This window comes from Sapajus apella, unplaced genomic scaffold (genome assembly GCF_009761245.1).
Source record: "Sapajus apella isolate SASKATOON/1434 unplaced genomic scaffold, GSC_monkey_1.0 scaffold90, whole genome shotgun sequence".
NCBI lineage: Eukaryota > Metazoa > Chordata > Mammalia > Primates > Cebidae > Sapajus > Sapajus apella.
The window spans coordinates 7,542,489-7,564,461 of NW_022437030.1; the positions used below are offsets into that span (position 1 = coordinate 7,542,489).

Genomic DNA, 21,973 nt, shown 5'->3' on the forward strand with positions numbered 1-21,973 from the left:
TGTGGCACATCTAATGGCTTTCCCGAGATAGAATTCACTTATTATGAAATTCACTCATTTATAGCGTGCAATTCTATAGCATTTAGTATATTAGATATGTGCAACCATTAGTGCAATCAGTATTAGAACATTTTCATCACTCTAAAAAGAAACTATGTACCCATTAGCAGTCACCCTCATTTCCTCCCAGTCCCCGTGACCATAGGCAACCAATAATCTTCTTTCTGTCTCTCTGGATTTGCCTATTCTGGACACTTCACATAAATAGCATCATATAATATGTGATCTTTTGCAATTGGCTTCTTTCACTTAGCATGGTTTCAGAGTATATATTTGTGCTTCACTCCTTTTAGGGTTAAATAGTATTCCACTGGATGGCTATACAAACATTGCTTATCCATTCATCAGTTGATAAACATATGGGATGTTTCCATTTCTGGTTATTATGAATAATACTGCTATAAATATTTATGTACAAGCTTCTTTTATGTGGACACATTTTTATTCATTTGGATATATATGTAGAAGTGGAATTTCTGGGTCATAAGGAAACTACGCTTAATTTTGTTGAATAACTGTCACACTGCTTTTCAAAGGCATTATATTATTTTGCATTCCCATCAACATTGTGTGAGGGTGACAATTTCTCCATATTCTTGCCAACACTTATTTTTCGTTTTAAAAATTATAGCATCCTACTGGGTACGAAGTAGTATCTCATTGTGGTTTGTTTGTTTGTTTGTTTGTTTTTTTGAGATGGAGTTTCACTCTTGTTGCCCAGGCTGGAGTGCAATGGTGCAACCTTGGCTCACTGCAACCTCTGCCTCACAGCTTCAAGCGATTCTCCTGCCTCAGCCTCCCGACTAGCTCGTATTACAGGCATGCACCACCGTGCCTGGCTAATTTTGTATTTTTAGTAGAAACGGGATTTTTCCATGTTGGTCAGGCTGGTCTTGAACTCCTGACCTCAGGTGATCCACCAACCTTGGCCTTCCAAAGTGCTGGGATTACAGGAGTGAGCCAACAGCCCAGCCTCATTGTCAATTTGATTTGCATTTCTCTGATGGCTAATGTTAGAATCTTTTTATATGTTACCTGGCCATTTGTATATTATCTTTGGATAAATGTATATTGAGATCCTTTGCCATTTAAAAATTGGTTTGTCTTTAATTACTGAGATGTAGTAGTTCTTTCTGCATTCAAGATATGATTCCCTTATCCAATATGTAACTTGCCAATATTTCCCCTCATTCTATTGGTTATCTTTCTACTTTCTTGGTGCTATGCTTTAGCACACAAGTTTTGCATTTTGATCTATTTCTTCTCAGGTTTCTTGTGTTTTTTGGTGTCTAAGAAGGCTTTCTTTGGCACAAAGTTACAAACGTTTATGTCTAAATTTTCTTCTAAGGATTTTATAGTTTTAGCTCTTAACATTAAGCCTGTGGTACATGTTGAGTTAATTTTTGCATATGATGTGAAGAAGGGATGCAACTTCATGCTTTTGTATGTGGATATTTGATTGGCTTTGTTTTTATTATGTTTTAAACTTATTTTTATTTCTTTTTATTTTTGAGATGGAGTTTCGCTCTGTTGCCCAGGCTGGAGTGCAGTGGTGAGATCTCAGCTCATTGCAACCTCTGCTTCCCAGGCTTAAGCGATTCTCCTGCCTCAGCCTCCCAAGTAGCTGGGATTACAGGTGCACACCACCATACCCAGCTAATTTTTGTATTTTTAGTAGAGACAGGGTTTCATCATGTTGGCCAGGCTGGTCTCGAACTTCTGACCTCAGGTGATCCACCTGCCTCAGCCTCCCAAAGTGCTGGGATTACAGGTGTGAGCCACCACACCCGGCCTCTCTATTTTTAAAATAAAGAGATAGTTCCATGTCAGTTGGTAAATAGCACTGCCCTGAGATCCCCAAGTGTCCCCTCTTCTGCTCTGGCTCTTCCCTGGGACTCCTGGAGATTTCCATGACTCACAAGCCAACCTGCCAATGCCAGGCACAGAAGGTTTCAGAACCTTGCTGATTCTGATGCAGTCGAGGCCACAGTCACTAAATATTTCCAGTGTCACATCTATGCACTGGTGTGCATTAGGACACATTCTCAGGGTTGGAGATGGTCATATCAATTCAGCGGTGCCCCATAACTTGTCATTAATAATCATGTATGATATATTGTACCTTGATGGGGGCATTACTAAAGCAAAGAGAAATGCCAACTTTTCTGTAACTATCATACCAGTGAGGACTGGCACAAGAGTGCCCCATGACCCAAAATGAACTTAACAGTTGCACAAAAGCCTCTAGGTCAAAGATCTCTGTGAATATTCCACTGTAGTTTCTCCACAGATGAGCTTGCAGCCCATCTTTTGCTCCCATAGCCTCTGAGGACCAGGGAGATTCGTTTTGCCTAACACGGGGTGGACAGAGGAAAGCTGGTGGGTTCCTCCTCTGCTTCTCTTTAGGGGAGATGGCCTGATTCTCCCTTTGCAAAGTGACTATTCACAATTTTGCAGGATGGGAAGGGCTTCTCTCTTTCCAGAAAGGTTAGAGAGTCAAGTCAACTTCCTTAGAAGCTTCTAGTTTGCAGATCCATCTTCCCTGGTGCCTGGGGCCTCTTATTCCCCAGTGGTAGCTCACTGGGCCACCAAGAGGGACTCTGTCCATCCCTCAGAACTAGTCTGACTTCCTCCAGCTTTTCTGTCCCCTCCCTCCCCCACTGTCCCTGCTCAGCCCCCTGTGCTGCACTGTCTCTGTTCCACATTTCTGGGCAATTATATTTTTGGCAGTGGCCCCTGTGCGTGATGTGGAGCAACCAGTTGAGTCTGTGGCCTTTTCCCAAGTACTATTTCCAGCAGGGCTGTGCCATCCTGTTCTTCTGTATTCCAGGACGCAAAAGGTCAGGGGCCATGGCAGAAGAACAGACCCTCGTATGGAGACCTGCTGACCTGACCATTATGTAGGCAAAAAAAGAGCATTTTAGGAGAATCAGTGAGAGCATATGACAGGGTACTCCCGTCCCACCCTCACTGGCTGACCCCATAAATAGTCTCAATTGTGCCTGGTTTTGTTTGTTTGTTTTTGTTTTTCTGAGACAGGTCTTGTTCTGTCATCCAGACTGGAGTGCAGTGGCGTGATCTCAGCTCACTGCAACCTCTGCCTCCTGGGTTCAAGCAATTCTCCCGCCTCAGCCTCCTGAGTAGCTGGAACTATGGGCTGCAGCACTATGTCTGGATAATCTTTTTGTATTGTAGTAGAGACGGGGTTTTACCATGTTGCCTAGGCTGATCTCCAACTCCTGAGTTCAGGTGATCTACCTGCCTTGGCCTCTCAAAAGACTAGTCGATTGTGACTTAATATTTGGGCAGGGGTCAGGAGGAGCTGGATATATATTCAGGGCATTCAGTTGTGACAAGGAGAGGGTATAGAACAATTAAAAATAAAGTGGTTGCTGCCTCAAACTATACTATCATACTGGCCTCGCATATGGAAACACAATGCCAAGTCCTTGTCACATGGAAAACCTGAAAAAAAGACAACTCTTACTATCTTTTATAATTGCAAAATTTTATAATTATATATAAACAATTATAATATTTGATAATTATTAGAATACTTTTATAAAATTATACTTTTTTATGATTGTAGTTGATGATTCATTCTTATTTCATGAAATATTTGCAAAGTGATTTCCTGAAAGACCCAAAAGACATTTTTAGGAAACGTCTAACTTTATTGCTGAATTCTGAAGCAGCGATAGATTTGGTGACTATTTCTTGAGTGCTTATTAATATTGAGCCCTGGGATGTACCCAGCACAAGGGTAGTCTCTCAGCCCGGAAATGCAACCCCCCAGCTCCAGTTCAATTGTGAATGAGAAACAGGGATGGATGGTCAATGAAGAGAAAGGGGGACTGTAAAGCTGACTTTGGGCAAAGTATGAATCTCCCAGGAGCCTCCCACATGAATGTTTTCCTTCTGCCCTTTGCCACACCCCATGACATTGGGGTCCAAATTTGCCAACCATATGTGCCCAAGCTTCTTGAATCGGGGCATCGAGAGCTCTGTGGTACCAGCAGCATCTCAGCAGCTACCAAGGCCACAGGGTGAATATAGGCCCTGAATTTTCCATTTCATTTCAAGATCTTCACAGGATCAACTACCTGTATAACAAGACACACAGGAAAATCTCAAACTCCTGTATATTTAAGATAAAAAGTGAGACCAAAAAAAACCTTCCTGCCAGTGAAGGACAACTTTGGGTCTGACCTCAGATTCTTCAGGCCAGAAATTCAACCACCAATTTTCCTAGGGAAAGCTTGAGAAGTTGTGGCATCTTCCATGCCCATTCCCCACATGGCATCAGATGGAGCCCGCTAGGCCTGGAAGGTTAAAAAGGTGGACCAACCTTCATTTCAGTCCGTGCTCAGTCCCAGCCCCACAGACTGGCCTTTGGAAAAATGACTGATTGCTTTCCCGTTTTTTTTTTTTTTTTTTTTTTTTTTTTTTTTTTTTTTTTTTTTTTGAGAAGGGGTCTCATTCTGTTGCCCAGGCTGGAGTGCAATAGCGCAATCTTGGCTCACCGCAACCTCCGCCTCCCGGATTCAAGCGATTCTCCTGCCTCAGCCTCCCGAGTAGCTGGGATTACAGGCACATGCCACCAGGCCCAACTAATTTTTTTGTATTTTTAGTAGAGACGGGGTTTCGTCATATTGGCCAGGTTGGTCTCAAACTCCTGACCTTGTGGTCTGCCCGCCTTGGCCTCCCAAAGCGCTGGAATGACAGGCCTGAGACACCGAGCCTGGCCTGCTTTCCCTTCTTAACTGCCTCCCAAGCTCTTCACAGATCTTCTTCCTCTAAATCTCCTGTACTCTCCTCCTCCAGTGACTGTGTCTGCCTGATCTACTCTCTCTTACCCCTTTTTATGATAGAATCACCCCTCGTTTCTCCAAGGCACTGCGTCTTCCAGCCGCTCCCTCTGGCCATTGTGGTTGGCCCAGGAATGAACACATGACTGAAGCTAAGCCAATCAGAAGTTTTCCTTGGGATTTTTACAACTGAAACTAGGCAGGAGAAACCATTTATTTTCCTTTGGATCAGCAACTCTCAGGCCACGGCCACCGAGTTAATGATGACTGTGTACCTGCCACCTGGAGGAGCCTGAGAGAAGATCAGCACTGGGACCCAAACCGAAATGAAGGAAGAAGGTGCCAGCGCTTTCAAAGCCCTGGATCGCTTCCTGCTTTACATTCAGTACCTACCTCATAAGGTCTTTGTAAGGATTAGGAGAGTTAAAACATGTGCTTAGCATGTAATATGTGCTCAGTAAATGTCAGATATTATTATCATTTTTCCACCTTTGTTTTCCTCAGCTCATGAACCAATAAAACCAACGAAACCATCCATTTTTTGAAAAGGAAGGTTTGAATCAGGTTTCTGTCCTGGGCTCTTAGGTATCTATTATCTTGAAATTCCAGGAGGAAAGCAGGAGCTATGTTAAGCTACATAGGTGTGTCAGTGACTGGAGTAGCCAGCCTCCAAGCTGGCCCCAATGGCCCCTGCCTCTTGGCATTAGTGCCCTTGTGTAGTCCTCTCCCATATTGAATAGGGCTGATTTGTGTAACCACAATAGGATATTGCAGAAATGACAGAATGAGACTTCCAAAGTTAGGTCATGAGAGATGCTGTGGCTTCTATCTTGCTCTCTCTTGGATCACTGGCTCTGGGGGCAACTGGCTGCCATGTTGTGTGGATACTCAAGCAGCTCTGTGGAGAGGTCCATTTGGTGATGAATGGAAACCTCCTGACCACAGCTGTGTGAGTGAGCCATCTTGGAGGTGGATGCCGCAGTCTCAGTCAGCCTCCAGATGACTGCAACCCTGTGTGACTTCATGACCACCACGTCATGAGAAAGTCCAAGCCGGAACCACCCAGCTAAGCTGCTCCTGAATTTCTGAGGCACAGGAACTGTGAGATAATAACTGTTTGTTGTTTTATGCCACCAGGCTTTGGGATAATTGGTTATGCAGCAATGGATAATTGATACAGTGCCTTAATGTGTAACTCCCACCAAAGCAGATCAGTACTTTGCATCACATTGTTTATTATTTTTTTATTAAACAGTCCTTTGTTAAACAATATCAACTATCACTTATGGAGCTTACTGACATGGTGTCAGGTGCTGTACAAGGGCTTTGCCTACATCATTGCCTCAGTGAAATTCTCTGTAACAATCCTGTGCAACAGGTTCTATTGCTGTGTTCATGGCAGTATAGTGATTTTGTAATAGAGTCTTGGGAGCCAGCCTACCTGGGTTCAATTATGCCTCCCCACACTTCCTGGGGGTATGGCTTTGGGTGAATTATATCTCCCTGAGCCTCTGTTTCTCCAGCTGCAAAATGGAGGTAATGCTAGTACTTACCTCATAGGACCTTGTAAAGATTGGATAAATTGCTATATGTGCCTAACACATGCAAGCTACACAATAAATGTGTATATGACTATTTACAGAGGACAGCACTGAGGCTTAGTGTGACTAAGCTAATTTGCTCAAGGTGGCTTAACTGGCAGGCAGTGGTGCTGGAATATGGACTCCTGCGTCTCTGTCTTCTTGGGTCAGTGCTGCCTGCTAGATGCACAACAAGTGCCATGTCCATCATTTAAAAATTTCTTGCTGAGAGCTGTGGCTCATGCCTGTAATCCCAGCACTTTGAGATGCCAAGGCGGGCGGCTCACCTGAGGTCGGGAGTTTGAGACCAGCTTGGCCAACATGGCAAAACCCTGTCTCTACTAAAAATGCAAAAATTAGCTGGGTGTGGCGGCTTTCACTTGTAATCCCAGCTACTCAGGAGGCTGAGGCAGGAGAATCACTTGAGAGAGAGAATGCCGGGAGGCGGAGGTTTCAGTGAGCTGAGAGTGTGCTATTGTACTCCAGCTTGGGTGACAGAGTCTCAAAAAAAAAATTCTAATAATTACATTTAAAAAGGTATAAGGAAACAGATAAAATTAATTTTAATAATAGTGAATAATAAATGATAAATGAATAGTAAATGAATAATAAATGAATTTTGATGGCTCAGTTCGGTTAGAACCAGCCGCATGTCCAGCGATCAGTAGCCATGTGGGGGCAGTGGCTGCCATGTTGGCTGGCACAGGTCCAGAGCCCTCCTCTTACTCTTTCCCACTGTGCTGCAGGCCTCCTTTGTGTCCCACGAATGCGTAACTCCTTCCCCACCCCAAACTAGGCTAGGTCCTCTTCATCATGTGCGCTTACAGCATCTCGTTCGTATCCCTCACGTTCCAGCAAACACAACACAGTATTGCTGTCATTTTTATAAAACTGTTTGTTTCTGGTAAACCAAAGTCACCAGGAAATCAGGGACTTTGTTCACATTTTGTCTCCCTGTGTGATACGGTTGAATGAATGAATGAATAAAAACATGTGAATGAGGTCTGGCATGATGGCTCACGCCTGTAATCCCAGCGCTCTGAGAGGCCAAGGCGGGAGGACCACCTGAGGTCAGGAGTTCAAGACCAGATGGCCCTGGTGAAACCCCCTCTCTACTAAAAGCACAAAAATTAGCCAGGCGTGGTGGCGGACACCTGTAATCCCAGCTAATTGGAAGGCTGAGGCAGGAGAATTGCTTGAGCCCGAGAGGTGGAGGTTGCAGTGTCACGATCTCGGTTGCAGTGAGCCGAGATCATGCCCCTGCACTCCAGCCTGGGTGATGGAGTGAGACTGTGCCTCAAAAAGAAAAAGTGAATGGCACAGTCCTTGCCCTCAAGGGCTCCTGCCTGTTTTGTGCCTATCCAGAATGACCTACCTTCCTTACTTCTTTCTTTCTTTTCTTCCTCACTCTTATTCTCTCTTTTCCTTTCTCTTCATGAGACATACCCAAGTTTAGTGGGGATCAGCTGTGATCTTTGATGCATAAGAAATCACTTGCTATTAATAAAGTCCTAAGTTTGTCTAATTAGGTCTCCCCCTGTCACTCTGCTGTGAAGTATCCAGAAGGCCATGTGGGCTGTGGCCATGAAAAACCCAGTGTTACTCACAGCCAATCACGAACATGTTCAAAGACAGAGGAAGAGGCCAATCCATCTTCCATCTTGGCATAATCAGCCCTGGGGTTGGTACTTGGCTTCTTCCCCCTCACCCTCACTCAGTCTTTCCTTTCCTCCCTCCCTCCTTGGTTCCCCCCCACACAGCATCCTAGCCCCATTCTGCATTTCCCATGGAGATCCCAGTCTCAGAGACTGTTCCAGCTCCATCCTGGTGGGGTGCCAAGTATTACTGAGAAGTACCTAGACCAGTACTTGTCACCTTTTAATATGCACATGCAGCAGGACGCAGTGGCTCCTGCCAGTAATCCCAAGACTTTGGGAGACCGAGTCTGGAGGATTTTTTGAAGCCAGTAGTTTGAGACCAGCCTGACTCCTCTTCTACAAAGAATTTAGAAAAAAACTTAGCTAGGTATGGTGGCATGTGCCTGTAGTCCCAGCAACTCAGGAGGCTGAGGTGGGAGGATTGCTCAAGCTCATGAGTTCCAGGCTACAGTGAGTTATAATCATACCACTACATTCCAGCCTGGGTGACAGAGCAAGACTCTATCTCAAAAAAAAAAAAAAAGAAAGAACGAATAAGTAAAAGGAAAAATCAACTTGCATCACCCAGGCATGCCGAGGAAAAAGCAAATTCTGATTCAGTGGACCTGGAAGGGGCCTGAGAACCCACATTTCTAACCAGCTCCCAGGCTGATGCTGCGGGTAGTGGTCCGGGGACCACATATTTAGAAGCAAAGATTTAGAAGGAGGGCAAGCTTTCCTCCTGCTAATGTGGATGGTCTCTCACAGCAAAACTCTGAGGTACAATTACCCCTAAAGTCCCCTTCCACCAGGAGTGAAGATGAGCAGGAATTAAAGGAGTGGACAGAGATCCTTGTCCTGTCCTGTACCTACTCAAAAAATGTGAGAGGGCTGGGTGCAATGGCTCAAGCCTGTAATCCCAGCACTTTGGGAGGCCAAGGCTGGGCAGATCACCTGAGGTTAGGAGTTCAAGACCAACCCGTCCAACATGGTGAAACCCCGTTTCTCCTAAAATACAAAAGCTACCTGGGTGTGATGGCAGGTACCTGTAATCCCAGCTACTTGGGAGGCTGAGGCAGGGGTCTTGCTTGAGCCCAGGAGGCAGAGGTTGCAGTGAGCCAAGATCATTCCCGGGAGGTGGAGGTTGGAGTAAGCCAACTCCAGCCACTGTATGCCAGCCTGAACTACAGAGTAAGGCTCCATCTCAAAAAAAAAAAGAGGACAGTAGATTCCAGGTTACCCCTCTGACACAGCCTTCAGATGGGCTTGCATTCTATCTTCCACAGTGGAGGCAGGTGGACACGGTGTGCTGTGCCTGCACGTGAACCTGGCCCATCCCAAGACAGTGTCAAGCTTGTGAACATCAGATAGGTCAAGTAGAGGGAGAGCATGGGATTAAAGTGGGCTCACAGCTGCAGAACACTCCACTCTAAATCTCAGTGCATAAACCAGTCTAGTCTCTAGCACAGACGAATGCACGCCTGTGCATTCTGGAGTCAGAAAGGCCTGAATCAGTGCCGGCTCCACCCTTCATTGGCTACGCTGATCAAGTGGCTGAGCTGGGATTTACCTATCTATAAAATGGGGACAATTATGCCTATGGCCTAGGGTGGTTGTTATAATTAATAAAAATAACATTTGTAATGTATTAGTTAATGATTATGCATGAGGCCAGTCATTATGCGTGATGCATTGCTTTTGGCATGGATTCACTCACTTCATTTTCTCAGTAGCCTATGAGAAAGGTAATATAATTATTCTTTCTATTTCAGCAGGGAGCCAAGCTCAGAGAGGCACAGTTGGTAACTCAAGTTCCCACAGTTAGACAGCGATGGAGCTGGGGTTTGAATGAAGGCGTCTGATTCTTGGGCCCATCCTCTGGAACACCGCGCCTGAGGCGCACAGTCCGACACATGCAGGTGCTTTGTGAAGATTTGTGGCGTCGGATGAGTGAATCAATTTCAACTGCGCTGAGAGATCCAGAGAAGGTGGTTTCTATCTTTCTCTTTCTCTCTTTCCTCCCCAACATGCATTTTAGTTATTTAAAAAAAAAAAAATGGGCCGGGCATGGTGGCTCACACCTGTAATGATAGCACTTTGGAAAGCCAAGGTGGGAGCATTGCTTGAATTTAGCAGTTAGAGATCAGCCTCGGCAACACGGTGAAATCTCGTCTCTATAAAAAATAAGAAATTTAGCTGGGTGTGTTGGTGTGCACCTGTAATCTCAGCTACCTGAGAAGCTATGGTATGAGAATTACTTGAACCCAGGAGGTGGAGGTTGCGGTAAGCCAAGATCCCACCTCTGTACTCCAGCCTAGGCCACAGAGCAAGACTCTCAAGAAAAGTAAAAATAAATAAAAAATAAAATAAAATGAAAACCAGACAAAACAGCTTTTTAAAGCGCTGTCACGTGGTTAAAAAGGAACAGAGGGATACACCCTGGAAAATATTCTTTGGCCCTGACCCCCAGCTGCCAGTTCCTTTCCCGGAGGGAACCGCTCTTACCAGCATCCGTGCGTACACACACATACGAATTCCCCTCACCGTTCAGATGATCACACACCCTAAGGAGTGTTCTACCTTGACTTTGTCTGCTCCATGGAGATTGCTCTGTATTTTCAGAAGAGTTTCCTGACACCCCCATCTTTCTCCTGCCCCCGCAACCCCGTCTTAGTTTCCCCATCTGTGAAAGTGAGATAATAATACCGCTTTCCATAAGGGGGCTATGAGCATTAAATAAAATGCAGGGACAGTGCAGAGAAGATGACTCTCACATTGTCGGCACATACTTTCACTCCAACTTATTTTTATTTGTTTATTTATTTATCGAGATGGAATTTTACTCTGTCACCCAGGCTGGAATACAATGGTGTGATCTCAGCTCACTGCAACCTCCACCTCCCAGGTTCAGGGGATTCTCCTGTCTCAGCCCCCCAAGTAACTGGGACTACAGGCGTGCACCACCATGCCTAGCTAGTTTTTGTATTTTTAGTAGAGATGGGGGTTTTGCTATGTTGGCTAGGCTGGTCTTGAACTCCTGACCTCACGTGATCCGCCCATCTTGGCTTCCCAAAGTGCTGGGATTACAGGCCTGGGCCACCGCTCTCAGCAAATTTTATTTTTTCAAACATGCCAAGGAAGTGAGGACTGAAATGGCCTCTACTCTGCGCGGGCAACCAGGGCCAACGCCAGCTCCTGGAGGTGACAAGACTTCCTGTTGGTGTTTGTGCACAGATAATGAGCCATTCACCCCAAAGACAGGAAGGGGCAAACAAAAATGTGGACAAAGAAAACTTCAAAGCCACTCTAAGAAATGGACACAGAGGCGCCCGTACACCCAGCAGTCCAGGCCTGCTGTCCCTTCCACAGGCCTCACCAGCACTGAGGTGGATGCCATCGGGCTTCAGACACTTTTCCTCAACGCCTCAGTGTCAAGCAAAGTGGGGTGGAGGAGAGAAATCACATGGAGCTCACATGGAGCCTCCAGATTCCATGCTCCAGTGATGAATAATTTACCAAACCCAGAAAGCACCGCTCTGTGCTCTGTGGAGCCTCAGCCTCTCGTTCCCCAGGCGTAAGGAAGGAAGCCGAGTGCTTCTGCTCAGTTTGCGGAGCTGTGGATTGCAGGGGCGTTGGGTGGCTGGGCCAGTCCACGGCCAGCCTGTGGGACAGCCATGCTGCTTCGGCCTCAGGTTCGGCTAGGGTGTCACGCACCCACTATCTGGGCAGGAAGAGTCTGTCTTCTGCTTTTCTGAATCCATTTCTCCTCTTCTGGTTATCAAAGTCCTTTAAACACACACACACACACACACACACACACACACACACACTCTCTCTCTCTCTCTCTCTCAAATAATAGTAACTTCATTTTAATCTGTATGCATTTTTATCACCATTTAAAAGATTTTTTCACATTACCTCTGGAAACTCCTGCTATCTAATAAATATCAGGAAAAAAAGAGGAAAGAGAGAGAGGAGAGAGAGACCAGCAAGAGGCAGGGAAGCTCTGCTTTGTCAGGGAGAAGAAAATAAAGAGAAATCAGCCCAGCTTCAAAGGGCGCATTTCCATAATTGCCCTGTAACTTTGGCAAAATAAATCTGAGCGGCAGAGAAAAGCACAATCTCTCAGATGAGTGCACTCCAAAGGCCCCGGAGGGCTGCGGGCCCACTTGTTAGCGGCCTGGTGCAGTGAGAGAATGCAGCTCGCCACCCAGGACAAAAGCCATGAAATCACAGCCTTCCCGTCCTGGCCAGCCAGGCCCAGAGTGTGAACTTACTCTGCCTTTGTCTCCCTCCTGCTCCCTGACACGACACACACACACACACACACACACACGTGCACGCCCACACACACATGCGAAAAATAAGCAAGTAAATAAATACAAGCATACAAGGCAAAAATCACACTCGTTAATCTCTCATCTGCTAGAACCTACTAGTAACCTGCATCTGACATTAAGATTCAAGGGAACCAGGCCCCAGCGTTCCAGACACACATCTCAATGGAGGTGACTCCCTCTCTTTCACCCTAGGTTTTACCTCCGGATGCTCTGGCCCTGGGCAGCAGGCTGAGTTGAACCCCATCTTTTCCCCAGGCTCACATAGTTTCCTGTTTGCTCCCTGTCTCACCTGACTTCCCTGTTCCAGGGCCAAAAGTTTTTAAAGAACAAAAACGCTCTGCTTAATACCTGGTTTTAATGTTTCAACAAAGCTGTGGCTTGTGGGAGATAATACTTGCTGTGGCTGCCGTAGGTGCCTCTCCCTGCCTCAACTGTATGTTGCTCAGTCTCAGCACTACTGAAATTTGGGGCTAGATAACTCTTTGCTGTGGAGGATTGTTCTGTGGCACCCGACCGCTACTCACGAGATGCCAGTAGCACCCCACCTTAGTTCTGACAGTCAAAAATGGCTCCAGACAGTATCAAATATCCCCATGGAAGGGGCAGGGGGAAGACACAATGGCCTGGTTGAGGACAATTGCTTTACTCTTAAGACCCCTTCCAACCATCACCTTACCTCGCAAAGAGATGCCTTCATAGTGCTTTTCTATCAGACCATTGGGATGGCCTTTGGAGGGGCCGGAGCCACCTCAAAGGGGAGCAGCAGCTGTGTCAAAGCTAGGTTGGTCAAGCAATAGATGGGCATTTTTTTTTTTTTAAATGGAGTATTGCTCTGTTGCCCAGGCTGGAAGACAGTGGTGCCATCTCAGCTCACTGCAACCTCCAACTCCCGGGTTCAAGCAATTCCCCTGCCTCAGCCTCCCAAGTAGCTGGGACTACAGGTGTGTGCTACCACGCCTGGCTAATTTTTGTATTTTAGTAGAGACCAGGTTTCACCGTGTTTGTCAGGATAGTCTTGATCTCCTGACCTTGTGATCCACCTGCCTCAGCCTCCCAAAGTGCTGGGATTAGAGGTGTGAGCCACTGCACTGGGCCTAGATGGGCGTTTTTAATGTGGCCAAGTTGGCTGGCTGAATCAAAGGACAGCAGCAAATTAGTATCAAGAGGCAGTATCCAGAGAGGTCATAGGGCCCCGTCACCTCCAGAATGACCTTTGAACCTTTATGCCTAATCCTAGACAACACTGGATTTGGAAGAAAGCTTGGATAAATTCATCTAATCCAAGCCCTCCATTGCTCAGATGTCAAAAGTGGGCCTAGAGAGAGTATGCGACCTGCCCGCACCCAAGCTGGTCTTAGTTCATCACTGACACCATTTTTACAAACCTGCCACTGCCCATTTTTACTCGATGGGGGTGAAGGGTACCTGCGACCAGAAACTGTAGGATACAGAGGACATTTCCAGAAGGATACAAACAATTAGGTCCAAAGCAAGTCCCCAGCAAAAACTCTCAATAAAACTAAAACAGAAAATGTCTGACATCCAATTCTTACCCAAGCATTTAATCCCTATGGCAGACCTTGCAAAACTCATGCAGGACTAAGACAGCGGAGTCTTTGGGTCTGGCTGCCCTCAAGTTGCTCAGGGAACAGCCACCTGATAGATGGGGCCCTCACCTGGGACAGGTGAGTGGCTTCTGTTGCACCTGCCCTCTGGACACTCCACGTTGTTTTCTAGCTTGACCCCACCTCCCCCTTCCTATAGTCCCCTGGAGAGAAATTCAATTGGAAACCATTAATGAGCTGGTCCCAGAGGTGGACAATCACTTAGGGAGATAATTTCATTCTCCTCCGGCTGCCTGGTTCCAGGATGCTCCCCCGCTCCCCAGCTCCGTGCAGATAATGAGGGAAGCAGTGCCACACTTTCCCTCCTCTGACCTAATTGATTATCCCCACACACCTTGGAGTGCTTTGCATAACCAGCCCCGACAGCAGGAACCCCTTCCAGGCAGAGTGATTGACATATTTTATTTCTAATTGAAGCTTAATCAGGACCAGGGATGAGATTCCCAGGGTCTCCCTCCTTCTCTCCTGCCTGTTTTCCCTTTAAGAATTTAAGGACAGGATATAAGGGTGGAGGCATTCCACGGACCCCTGAGAGGAGGGAGATGAGGGGAAGGCTTAGGGAGGAAGTTCTGGGAGGAGGAGGAGAAGAAATGGGAACTCTGTCAAGTGAAAGAGATGCCGAGAGGACTGTCCTCTCTTCCCTCTTGCAGCTGAGAAGCTATGGGATTCCTTTTTTGTTTAGTTTAGTTTATTTTATTGGGGTCAACTTGGGACCAGTTGAGGCCTCATGTGTTCTATGTGATTAAGATATGATACGGATGCATGGGGACTAATCCTAGGTTTATACCAAGTCTCTTCTGGTACCTAAATATACTGCTCTTTCAGTGGGGACAGAAGGCAGCTCATGCAAGGACCATCAACCCTGGGATGGGTCTCCACCAGAGTAAAACCTGGAGACCCCCACTCAGGCCTCTTGAAGCTCCGCCTGCTTCTCCATACCCATCTGGCTGTGAGCAGATCCCCTACCTCTTTTTGGGTGGTGTTCAGTGTAGAGAGGTTGCTTAACTTCTGCTGTCACCTCCATGATCACAGGCCCCTGTCTGCTGTGCCTCTGTCTGAAAAGTTTCCTCTTGCTGAGCTGAGCTGGGGTTGCAAAGGATCCTGGGATGCCTGAATATAGACCCCTCACTTTTATGGCTAATGAAAGGGGTGGAGTGGAATACTGCTGGGAGTTTAAAAAACAAAGTCGGGAGATTCTGGAATGTAATTTTAATAGTAAGATGGCCAGGTGCTGTGGATCAAGCCTGTAATCCTAGTGCTTTGGGAGGCTGAGGTTAGAGGATCGCTTGAGGCCAGGAGTTCAAGACCAGCCTGAGCAACATAGAGAGATCCTGTCTCATAATAATAATAATAATAATAGTAATAATAATAAAATAGCTGGGCGTGGTGGTGTGTGCCTGTAGTTCCAGTGAGTAGAAGGCTGATACCGAAGGATCATTTGAGCCCAGAAGTTTGAGGCTGCAGTGAGTGATGATTGCACCACTGCACTCCAGCCTGGGTAACAGAGTGAGATCTTGTCTCTAAAGTAAAAAAGAAAAAGAGTAAGGCTGCTTCTGCTCATCTACCTCGTGTGAGTCCTGGACATGCTTCGTCTCAGCCTGAAAACTTCCTGGTTCTCCCTCATTATTCCCATTTTGCAGATGAGGAGATAAGGGCTCAGGGAAGTGGATAGTCTGCCTCAGGTTTCACAGGCGGTAAGTGGGAGCAGGGTCGGTGCCACAGTTAAGCTTGTGAGATGTGAGCTGAAGGGTGTCCGAGTGCTGTCCTTATAAAGTCACTCACTGTGCTAACCAGCCTCCGCCCCGGTCCTGGCGTCCGGGCCTCAGGTACAAGTCCGCGGGGACGAGCGGGCTCCATATCTGGAGGCGCTGCGAGCAGGGCCAGAGCGAAACCTCAGTCTGAGCTTACGAACTGGGAAGGTGCCTGAACCCCAGAAACACCGTTAACAAAGAGGGGGAAGGCTGGGGAGCCGAGGAGACATCTCTTTGGCCTCTGGGGAAGGGGCCGGAGGAGCAAGCCAGCTGCGGAGTGGCTTTGGCGGGTGTCCACTCGCGGTTCGCCGAACCTCTGTGCACCCGCAGAGTGACACAGAGGCCGACAGAGCTCCCTCCCCACTAGCCCCTGGGGCGCCGCCGCACCCTGATCGCCCTTCGCGGAGGGGACGCCAGACGCGTAGCGCGGGCCTCTGGGCCCGCAAACCCAGTCCTGTCGGGCTCCGCTCTGCTGCCGCCAAGCCTCGAAGGTGTGCAATATAGCCGTGACTTGTTCCGTGGCTTCGGGGTGTGTGCTCTTCCCATACTTCCCTGGAACGCGTGAGGCTGCCACACGCGCCACTCTGCGGGCCAGACACCCCGCATCTGGCCACACTGTATCTTTACTAACGTGGGGGCGGGGGCAAAAAATTTGTCTCTCCTTCTTACCCCGAGGCGTCACTCGCCCAAAAACCTCCTACAACTTCTTCAAGTCAAAGTTGGGCAAGGTTGGCTGGCTGACTGCCAGAGGAAAAAGAGGGCGCGGAGGGGGCGCGGCGCGCGGCCGGCTGGAGAGGCCAAGGAGCCGAGGCGCCGAGTGTCCCCTTTGTCCTGTAGAGGGAGCTCCAGCCCCAAATTTCCCGGCTCCCTCCCCCTGCCCGCCCACCCCAGGCCCGCCTGGAGCCGGAATCCCGGCTTGAAAGGTGTGGCGGTCCGACACCCCCGCAACCTCCGCGTGGGGACCGTAGCAGGATGCCTCTTCCAGGTCAAGTGGGAAAACCCACCAGGGTACCGAGACGCACAGACGCTGCCAGGACCCGGGCTCCCCAACTCTCAACTAGAGCTGGGCAGTCACACATCCTCTAGAGGGATGATACGCACCCCTAAGATTCCCCTCTTCTCCATATCCGCCTTCACTGTCACCCCACGCCCTGGCATCTGTAAAGAGGAAAGGGGTGCAACCGGGTTGAAAGGAGGATGGCATCTGGGCTGTCACAGCCTCTTACGAGTAACAAGGAGAAAGCCTCAACGTGTCGATCAAAGAATGGGGACAAGGGGAGTGATGAGAACACGCCCCGCCACCCACGCAGGCTAACCCCGCTATGTCCAGGACCTTCTCTAAATCTTTTCGGCAAGGTCACCACAGAAGGTCCCCAGACCCCGCGGCTGCTCCCGTAGACCTTCGGGTCGGGCCCAGTTTCCCGGCTCTCAGTAAAGAATCTTGCCGTAGTTTCCCATCTGTCTCCTGCTCCCGTTCTCTCGGCCCCCCAGGTACTTTTCCAGCCACCTCTCCTGCTGCCGGGGTCCCAGCCCCGCCACTTCTGCGCCTCCTCCGCTATTGCTGTCCTTTGACTACTCGGTCCTGACTCGTCTCTGGTCCTTTCCCGCGGATTCTCAAATAGCTGAGGGGGAAACACTCAAAAAGCAAAAAACCACCAAACAGATCCGTCGAGGGGACAGACAGGCGGGGTATAGTCAAAGTGGCAGCAGCTCATTTATTTAGCCAAAAATAGATACTTTCTTGTACAATTTGGTTCACACATATGTACATTTCTCTGTATATACACACAAAAAGGCAGACACGTTTATTCTCACTGAAACTCCACCCCCCAAAATCAACCAAATAAACAAACCTCACAGCGAATGCGGGGTGCCACAGAAGCGACTTGGGGAGGGCTAAGGAGAACTGGTTTTATTTATTTTTCATTCTTTTTGTTTAGTTTTGCTTTTAGGTATTTATAAGCGGACATGCTTACAAGTTGTAACTATACAGAGCGATTTTTTTTTTTTTTTACAATTATTACAACCATTAAAAAATTTTTTTTTTTTTTTTTTTAAGAACTAGGATGAGGAAAGAGCCGATAAGACCAGGGCGGCGTCTAGATGGTTCTGGGGCCTGGAAGAGAGAGACAGTAGTAGCAAAAGAGGTGAGATTCGCAGACGCAAAGGCTGCCTAGGGCGGGGTGATCCTACTTGGCTTGGGGCCGAGGATCAGGGAGGTGTCGTAATGTAAAATTATGCCCAGTTGTTGATGTGTGTGTTGGGGTTTAACTAAGGTGGGGACGAGGAGTCAGGACCCGAGGTGCGGGGCTGTAAAAAGGTGGGCGTCAGAGAGCCGCCACCCTCCCCAGGGGCCTATGGGCCCAGCCACGCAAGGCTCCCCCCAGCGCTGTACCCTCCGGCTGCACCTGGGGTGCCTGGGTTAGGCCTGGAGAGCTGACGCAGGGCCGACTGAAGAAATGACTTTCGTCCCCTTTTACAAAACGCGTACCAGCAGGGTTCCCCCCTCCTCGGGGCAGAAGGCAGTTAGTGGTGCTCCGAGTTCTCTCCTTTCTCCGCCAGCCAGCAAGCCCTCCCCAGCCCCCCAACCTTGGGGTCTCTTACCGCCTAGGCACGGGCTGGAAAGCTGTCTTGAGTAACTTTTTCTCCACTTCCAAGGCACTACAGCGATCTAAGGGAAGCGGGGGAAGAAAAAGGAGGTCCTTTAGAGCGCTCGATTCCGGCGCCCAGGGCGCAGAAAGCAACAGACGAGAGGGACGCGCCCTGCGGCCCCCACTCCCCGTCCTGGGCCCTTCCCTTCCCGGCCAGCTCCGGCACGACCCTCAGAGCCCGCCCCCGCTCCGCGCCCTGCGCTCAGCAGTCACCTGTTCCGCCTTCGGGCTCTCCGGGCCGAGCAAAGGCGGCAGTGGCAGCCGGGTGGCCCGAGGCTCCGGGAAGTCCCAGCAGGTGCGGAGGGGCCGAGCCCAGCAGGGAGAGCGGGTGCGGGCGGGGGCCGGGCGGCGGGCCTGGAAACGGCCTGTTGGTCCAAGCCGGGAACTTGCCCAGCGGCGCTGAGACCAGTCTGTGAGCTGCAGCTGCGGCGGCGGCGGGAGAGAGCTGCAGGGCGGGAGGCGCAACGGCTGCCCCGGGTGAAGACCCCCCAGCGCTGGGAGGCGAGCGGCGAGGGTTGTCTGGGCTTGTGGCAGTCTCCGCGAGGGACCAGATCTTGGGCTTCTGCAGGGCGGAGGCAGGCGCTGGTGCAGGACCGCAGGGGTCCAGGCCCACAGGGGGCGAGGGAGGAGACGGCGAGGCCACAGCCACTGGTGGTGGCGCTGAAGCCAGACTCAGGATCGGCAGTGGCCGGTCCTCCAAGCCCTCAGAGCTGTCTTCCGAGTCGCTATTTTTGGAGTCCGAAATGGGTCCCAGGCCGAGGTCGTCATCCCTGCGCGCTGCCCCAGCCAGGGATAGCTCAGGCCCCGTGGCCGCGCCGTCTAAGTTCTCCAAGTCGATCTCCTCGTCTTCGTCGTCGTCCGCCAGGCCCTCGCCCCCCGTGTCCTCCTCCTCCCCCCCGAGCTCCTCCTCCTCCAGCTCTAGCTCGCGTTTGCCGTCCTCTTCGTCCTCCTCTTCGTCTTCCTCCTCGCGCTCGCTCCCGTAAGCGTTTCCCTCCTCGTCCGTGCGGCTACGAGGCGCCCAAGTCATCTTATTCTCCTTCTTGAGGCGCCGGCGCGCGTTGGCGAACCAGGTGGACACCTGGGTGAGGGTCATCTTGGTGATGATGGCCAGCATGATCTTCTCGCCCTTGGTGGGGTAGGGGTTCTTGCGGTGCTCGTTGAGCCAGGCCTTGAGCGTGCTGGTGCTCTCCCTGGTGGCGTTCTTAGGACGGGACGGGTCCCCGAACTGGTACTGGCCATACGGGTAGAAGGCGGGGTGCGGGTGCGGAAACGCGGCGGCCGCGGCCGGATGCTGCACCCCAGGGCTGTCCTTTAGCTCATACTGCGCGCCCTGTACGCACATGGAGAAGGAAGGGACACGCGCAGAGGGAGCGCGGGTGAGCCCCTGCCGTCGCTGCCTCCCCCTCCTGGCCTGCACCCCACTAGTTCGACTCCCGCGCGCTCAGCTCGCCCTGCGCCCCATTGCCAACCCCTCCTTCCCCGGCTCCGCGGGCTCTTACCAGCTGCGGGAAGATGGGCAGCTCCGCGGCGTAGGGCAGGAAGGCGCCGTAGCCTTGGGCGGCGGCGGCCGCAGCGGCCGCGGCGTAGGGCGCCCCGTACACGGATGAGAGCACGTTGGACAGGGATCCCGAGGCGGCCAGCTCCGAGGCTCCGGCACCCGGACCGCCCCGGGCCCCCGCGCTGCCGCCGCCGCCGCCAGCGGTCCCCGGGCGCTCGGACGGGTAGAGCGGGCGGATGTACTGGTATCCGAGCTGGGGGAAGGACATGGTGGCCCACGGGGCACGGACGGAGAGGGGGCCCGGCCCCCGGGCCGCCCAGCTCAGCGCCGCCGGCGGGCTCCGGCGCGCATCTGGGGCTGGGCCGGGCTGGGGCCGCGCTGCCTGCCGCGCTGCCTCCCGCGCTGCGCTGTGCTCAGCGTTCCCCTATTGATCTGCTCCGCGGCGGCGGCGGCGGCGGCGAGGAGCCAGGTCAGGTCGGAACAGATTGGCGGAGATTCTCGGGGCTCCGGGCTCTGATTGACATTTCTACAGTGCGCAAGCCCCTCCTCTCCGCGCCGCGCTCCCTCCTCTCGGCCGCCGGAGCTGCCTCTGCCCGGCCTCGCTCCTCACTGCCCTCCTCTCCCCAGCAGTGTCGCGCCTCGCTTCCTTTGCCCTCCTCTAGTTTTCACTCCCCCTCCTCGCCCTTCCTCTCCCCTCCCCTCTCTGCACTTCTCTTTCCCCCCAGGATCGCTTCCGCTCCTTCGGGCTCCCGCACTGCCCTGGACGCTAGGAAACTCTCTTTTCTCCTCTCCCCTTCTCTTTCCCTTTCTCACGATGGCTTTTCCTCTCCGGTCGGTTCTCTTCACTTTTTTCTCTCTCACTACTTCAGTTCTCTCTTTACTCACACAATACTTCCCCCAACCTTTCCAGCCTTTGTGCCCCGAGCTAAGTGAGGCAGCCTAAAGTTGTGGACACTTAGGGTGCCGCGCAGGGGGTGTGTGTCCGTGTCTGTCTGTCCGTCCCCGCCCTTCCACCCCCTCCCTCGCCCTTCCCCAAATCTCGGGTCTGACGTCGCGCCCTCTTATTCGACTTTTCCCTGCGTCTCTTCCCGGAGTCGCCAATCGCCTGGGCGCCTTACAGGCGAGGCCGCCCACCCCCGCGGATCCCGCGCGCAGGGCGGGGCGGGGCAGGGGCGGGAGCTGGGGCGCCGCTAGTCCCTGCCCGCCCCCTCCTGCCTGCGCGGGGCGGTGGAGCTAGAGGCTTGGGGACTGGGTGAGTGCAGGGTCAGCTCGCCCCTCCCGCCTCCCGCCCCTCTGAGCCTCTCCGCACGCCTAGGCTCGGGACCTGCCGGGGCGGAGGCTGGCTCCTGTGGCTCCCCGGTGCCCGGGCCCCCTTTGCGGCTCGCACCTCTGGACTCCCAGCCACTTTCAGCCGCGTAGGGAGGGAGCTAGCAGCCGGCGTGGGGGTGGGGAGCGAGGGAGTGCGTCCTAATCGTGTCTTAGAGGCCACCTCCTTGCCCTGCGGGGCCGAGGCAGCCCCCATCCTGGAGGACCGAACCCTGAGATTAGCCGCTTAACGCCGCCGCCCTTGGGTCCGTGTGCGAATCCCTTACTAAAAATGGCGGGCTGGGTCCGGGAGCTGAAGGGTGGCAGCCCGGGGGTGGCTGGAAGTATAAGGAGCGGCCACAAATCGGCGTTGCAGGCCAGCGCCCCAGGCGGCTGGGAATGGGGGAGGAGCAGGGCGCCGGGCGACAGAGGCCTAGGAACTTTTGGAGAGCTCTTCGAGAAGTTTCTATATTGGCATTTTCGTCTGTAGAGATCCTTACTTGCAAGACTCCTACCCCTGCTCCCGCGCCAACCCTTTTTCTCTCTGCAAGGATCCTCCCACCGCCTCCGGTGGGGAAGGGAGGCAGAGTTTTGGTTTGATGATGGGATATTTCCGAAATCAAACTTGAAATCCTAGGATCTGGCGCCCACCTTCACGGATTAGGGCGTGCAGCCGACAGAGGCATTGAAATTCCTAGCATTGCTGCGGCTGGGGGCT

The 21,973-nt window shown here is 51.1% G+C and overlaps 1 protein-coding gene across 1 annotated transcript; it reads right to left on the bottom strand.

Moving 5' to 3' along the window:
• Positions 1-17,491: 17,491 nt before the first annotated feature.
• Positions 17,492-20,976, bottom strand: IRX3 (iroquois homeobox 3). The gene is made up of 4 exons (XM_032255742.1): positions 19,952-20,976; positions 18,666-19,782; positions 18,406-18,472; positions 17,492-17,917 (listed from the first exon to the last, which is right to left on the bottom strand). The coding sequence occupies exons 1-4, from the start codon at positions 20,216-20,218 to the stop codon at positions 17,863-17,865; spliced, it is 1,506 nt and encodes a 501-aa protein (XP_032111633.1). The 5' UTR covers positions 20,219-20,976; the 3' UTR covers positions 17,492-17,862.
• Positions 20,977-21,973: the final 997 nt, after the last annotated feature.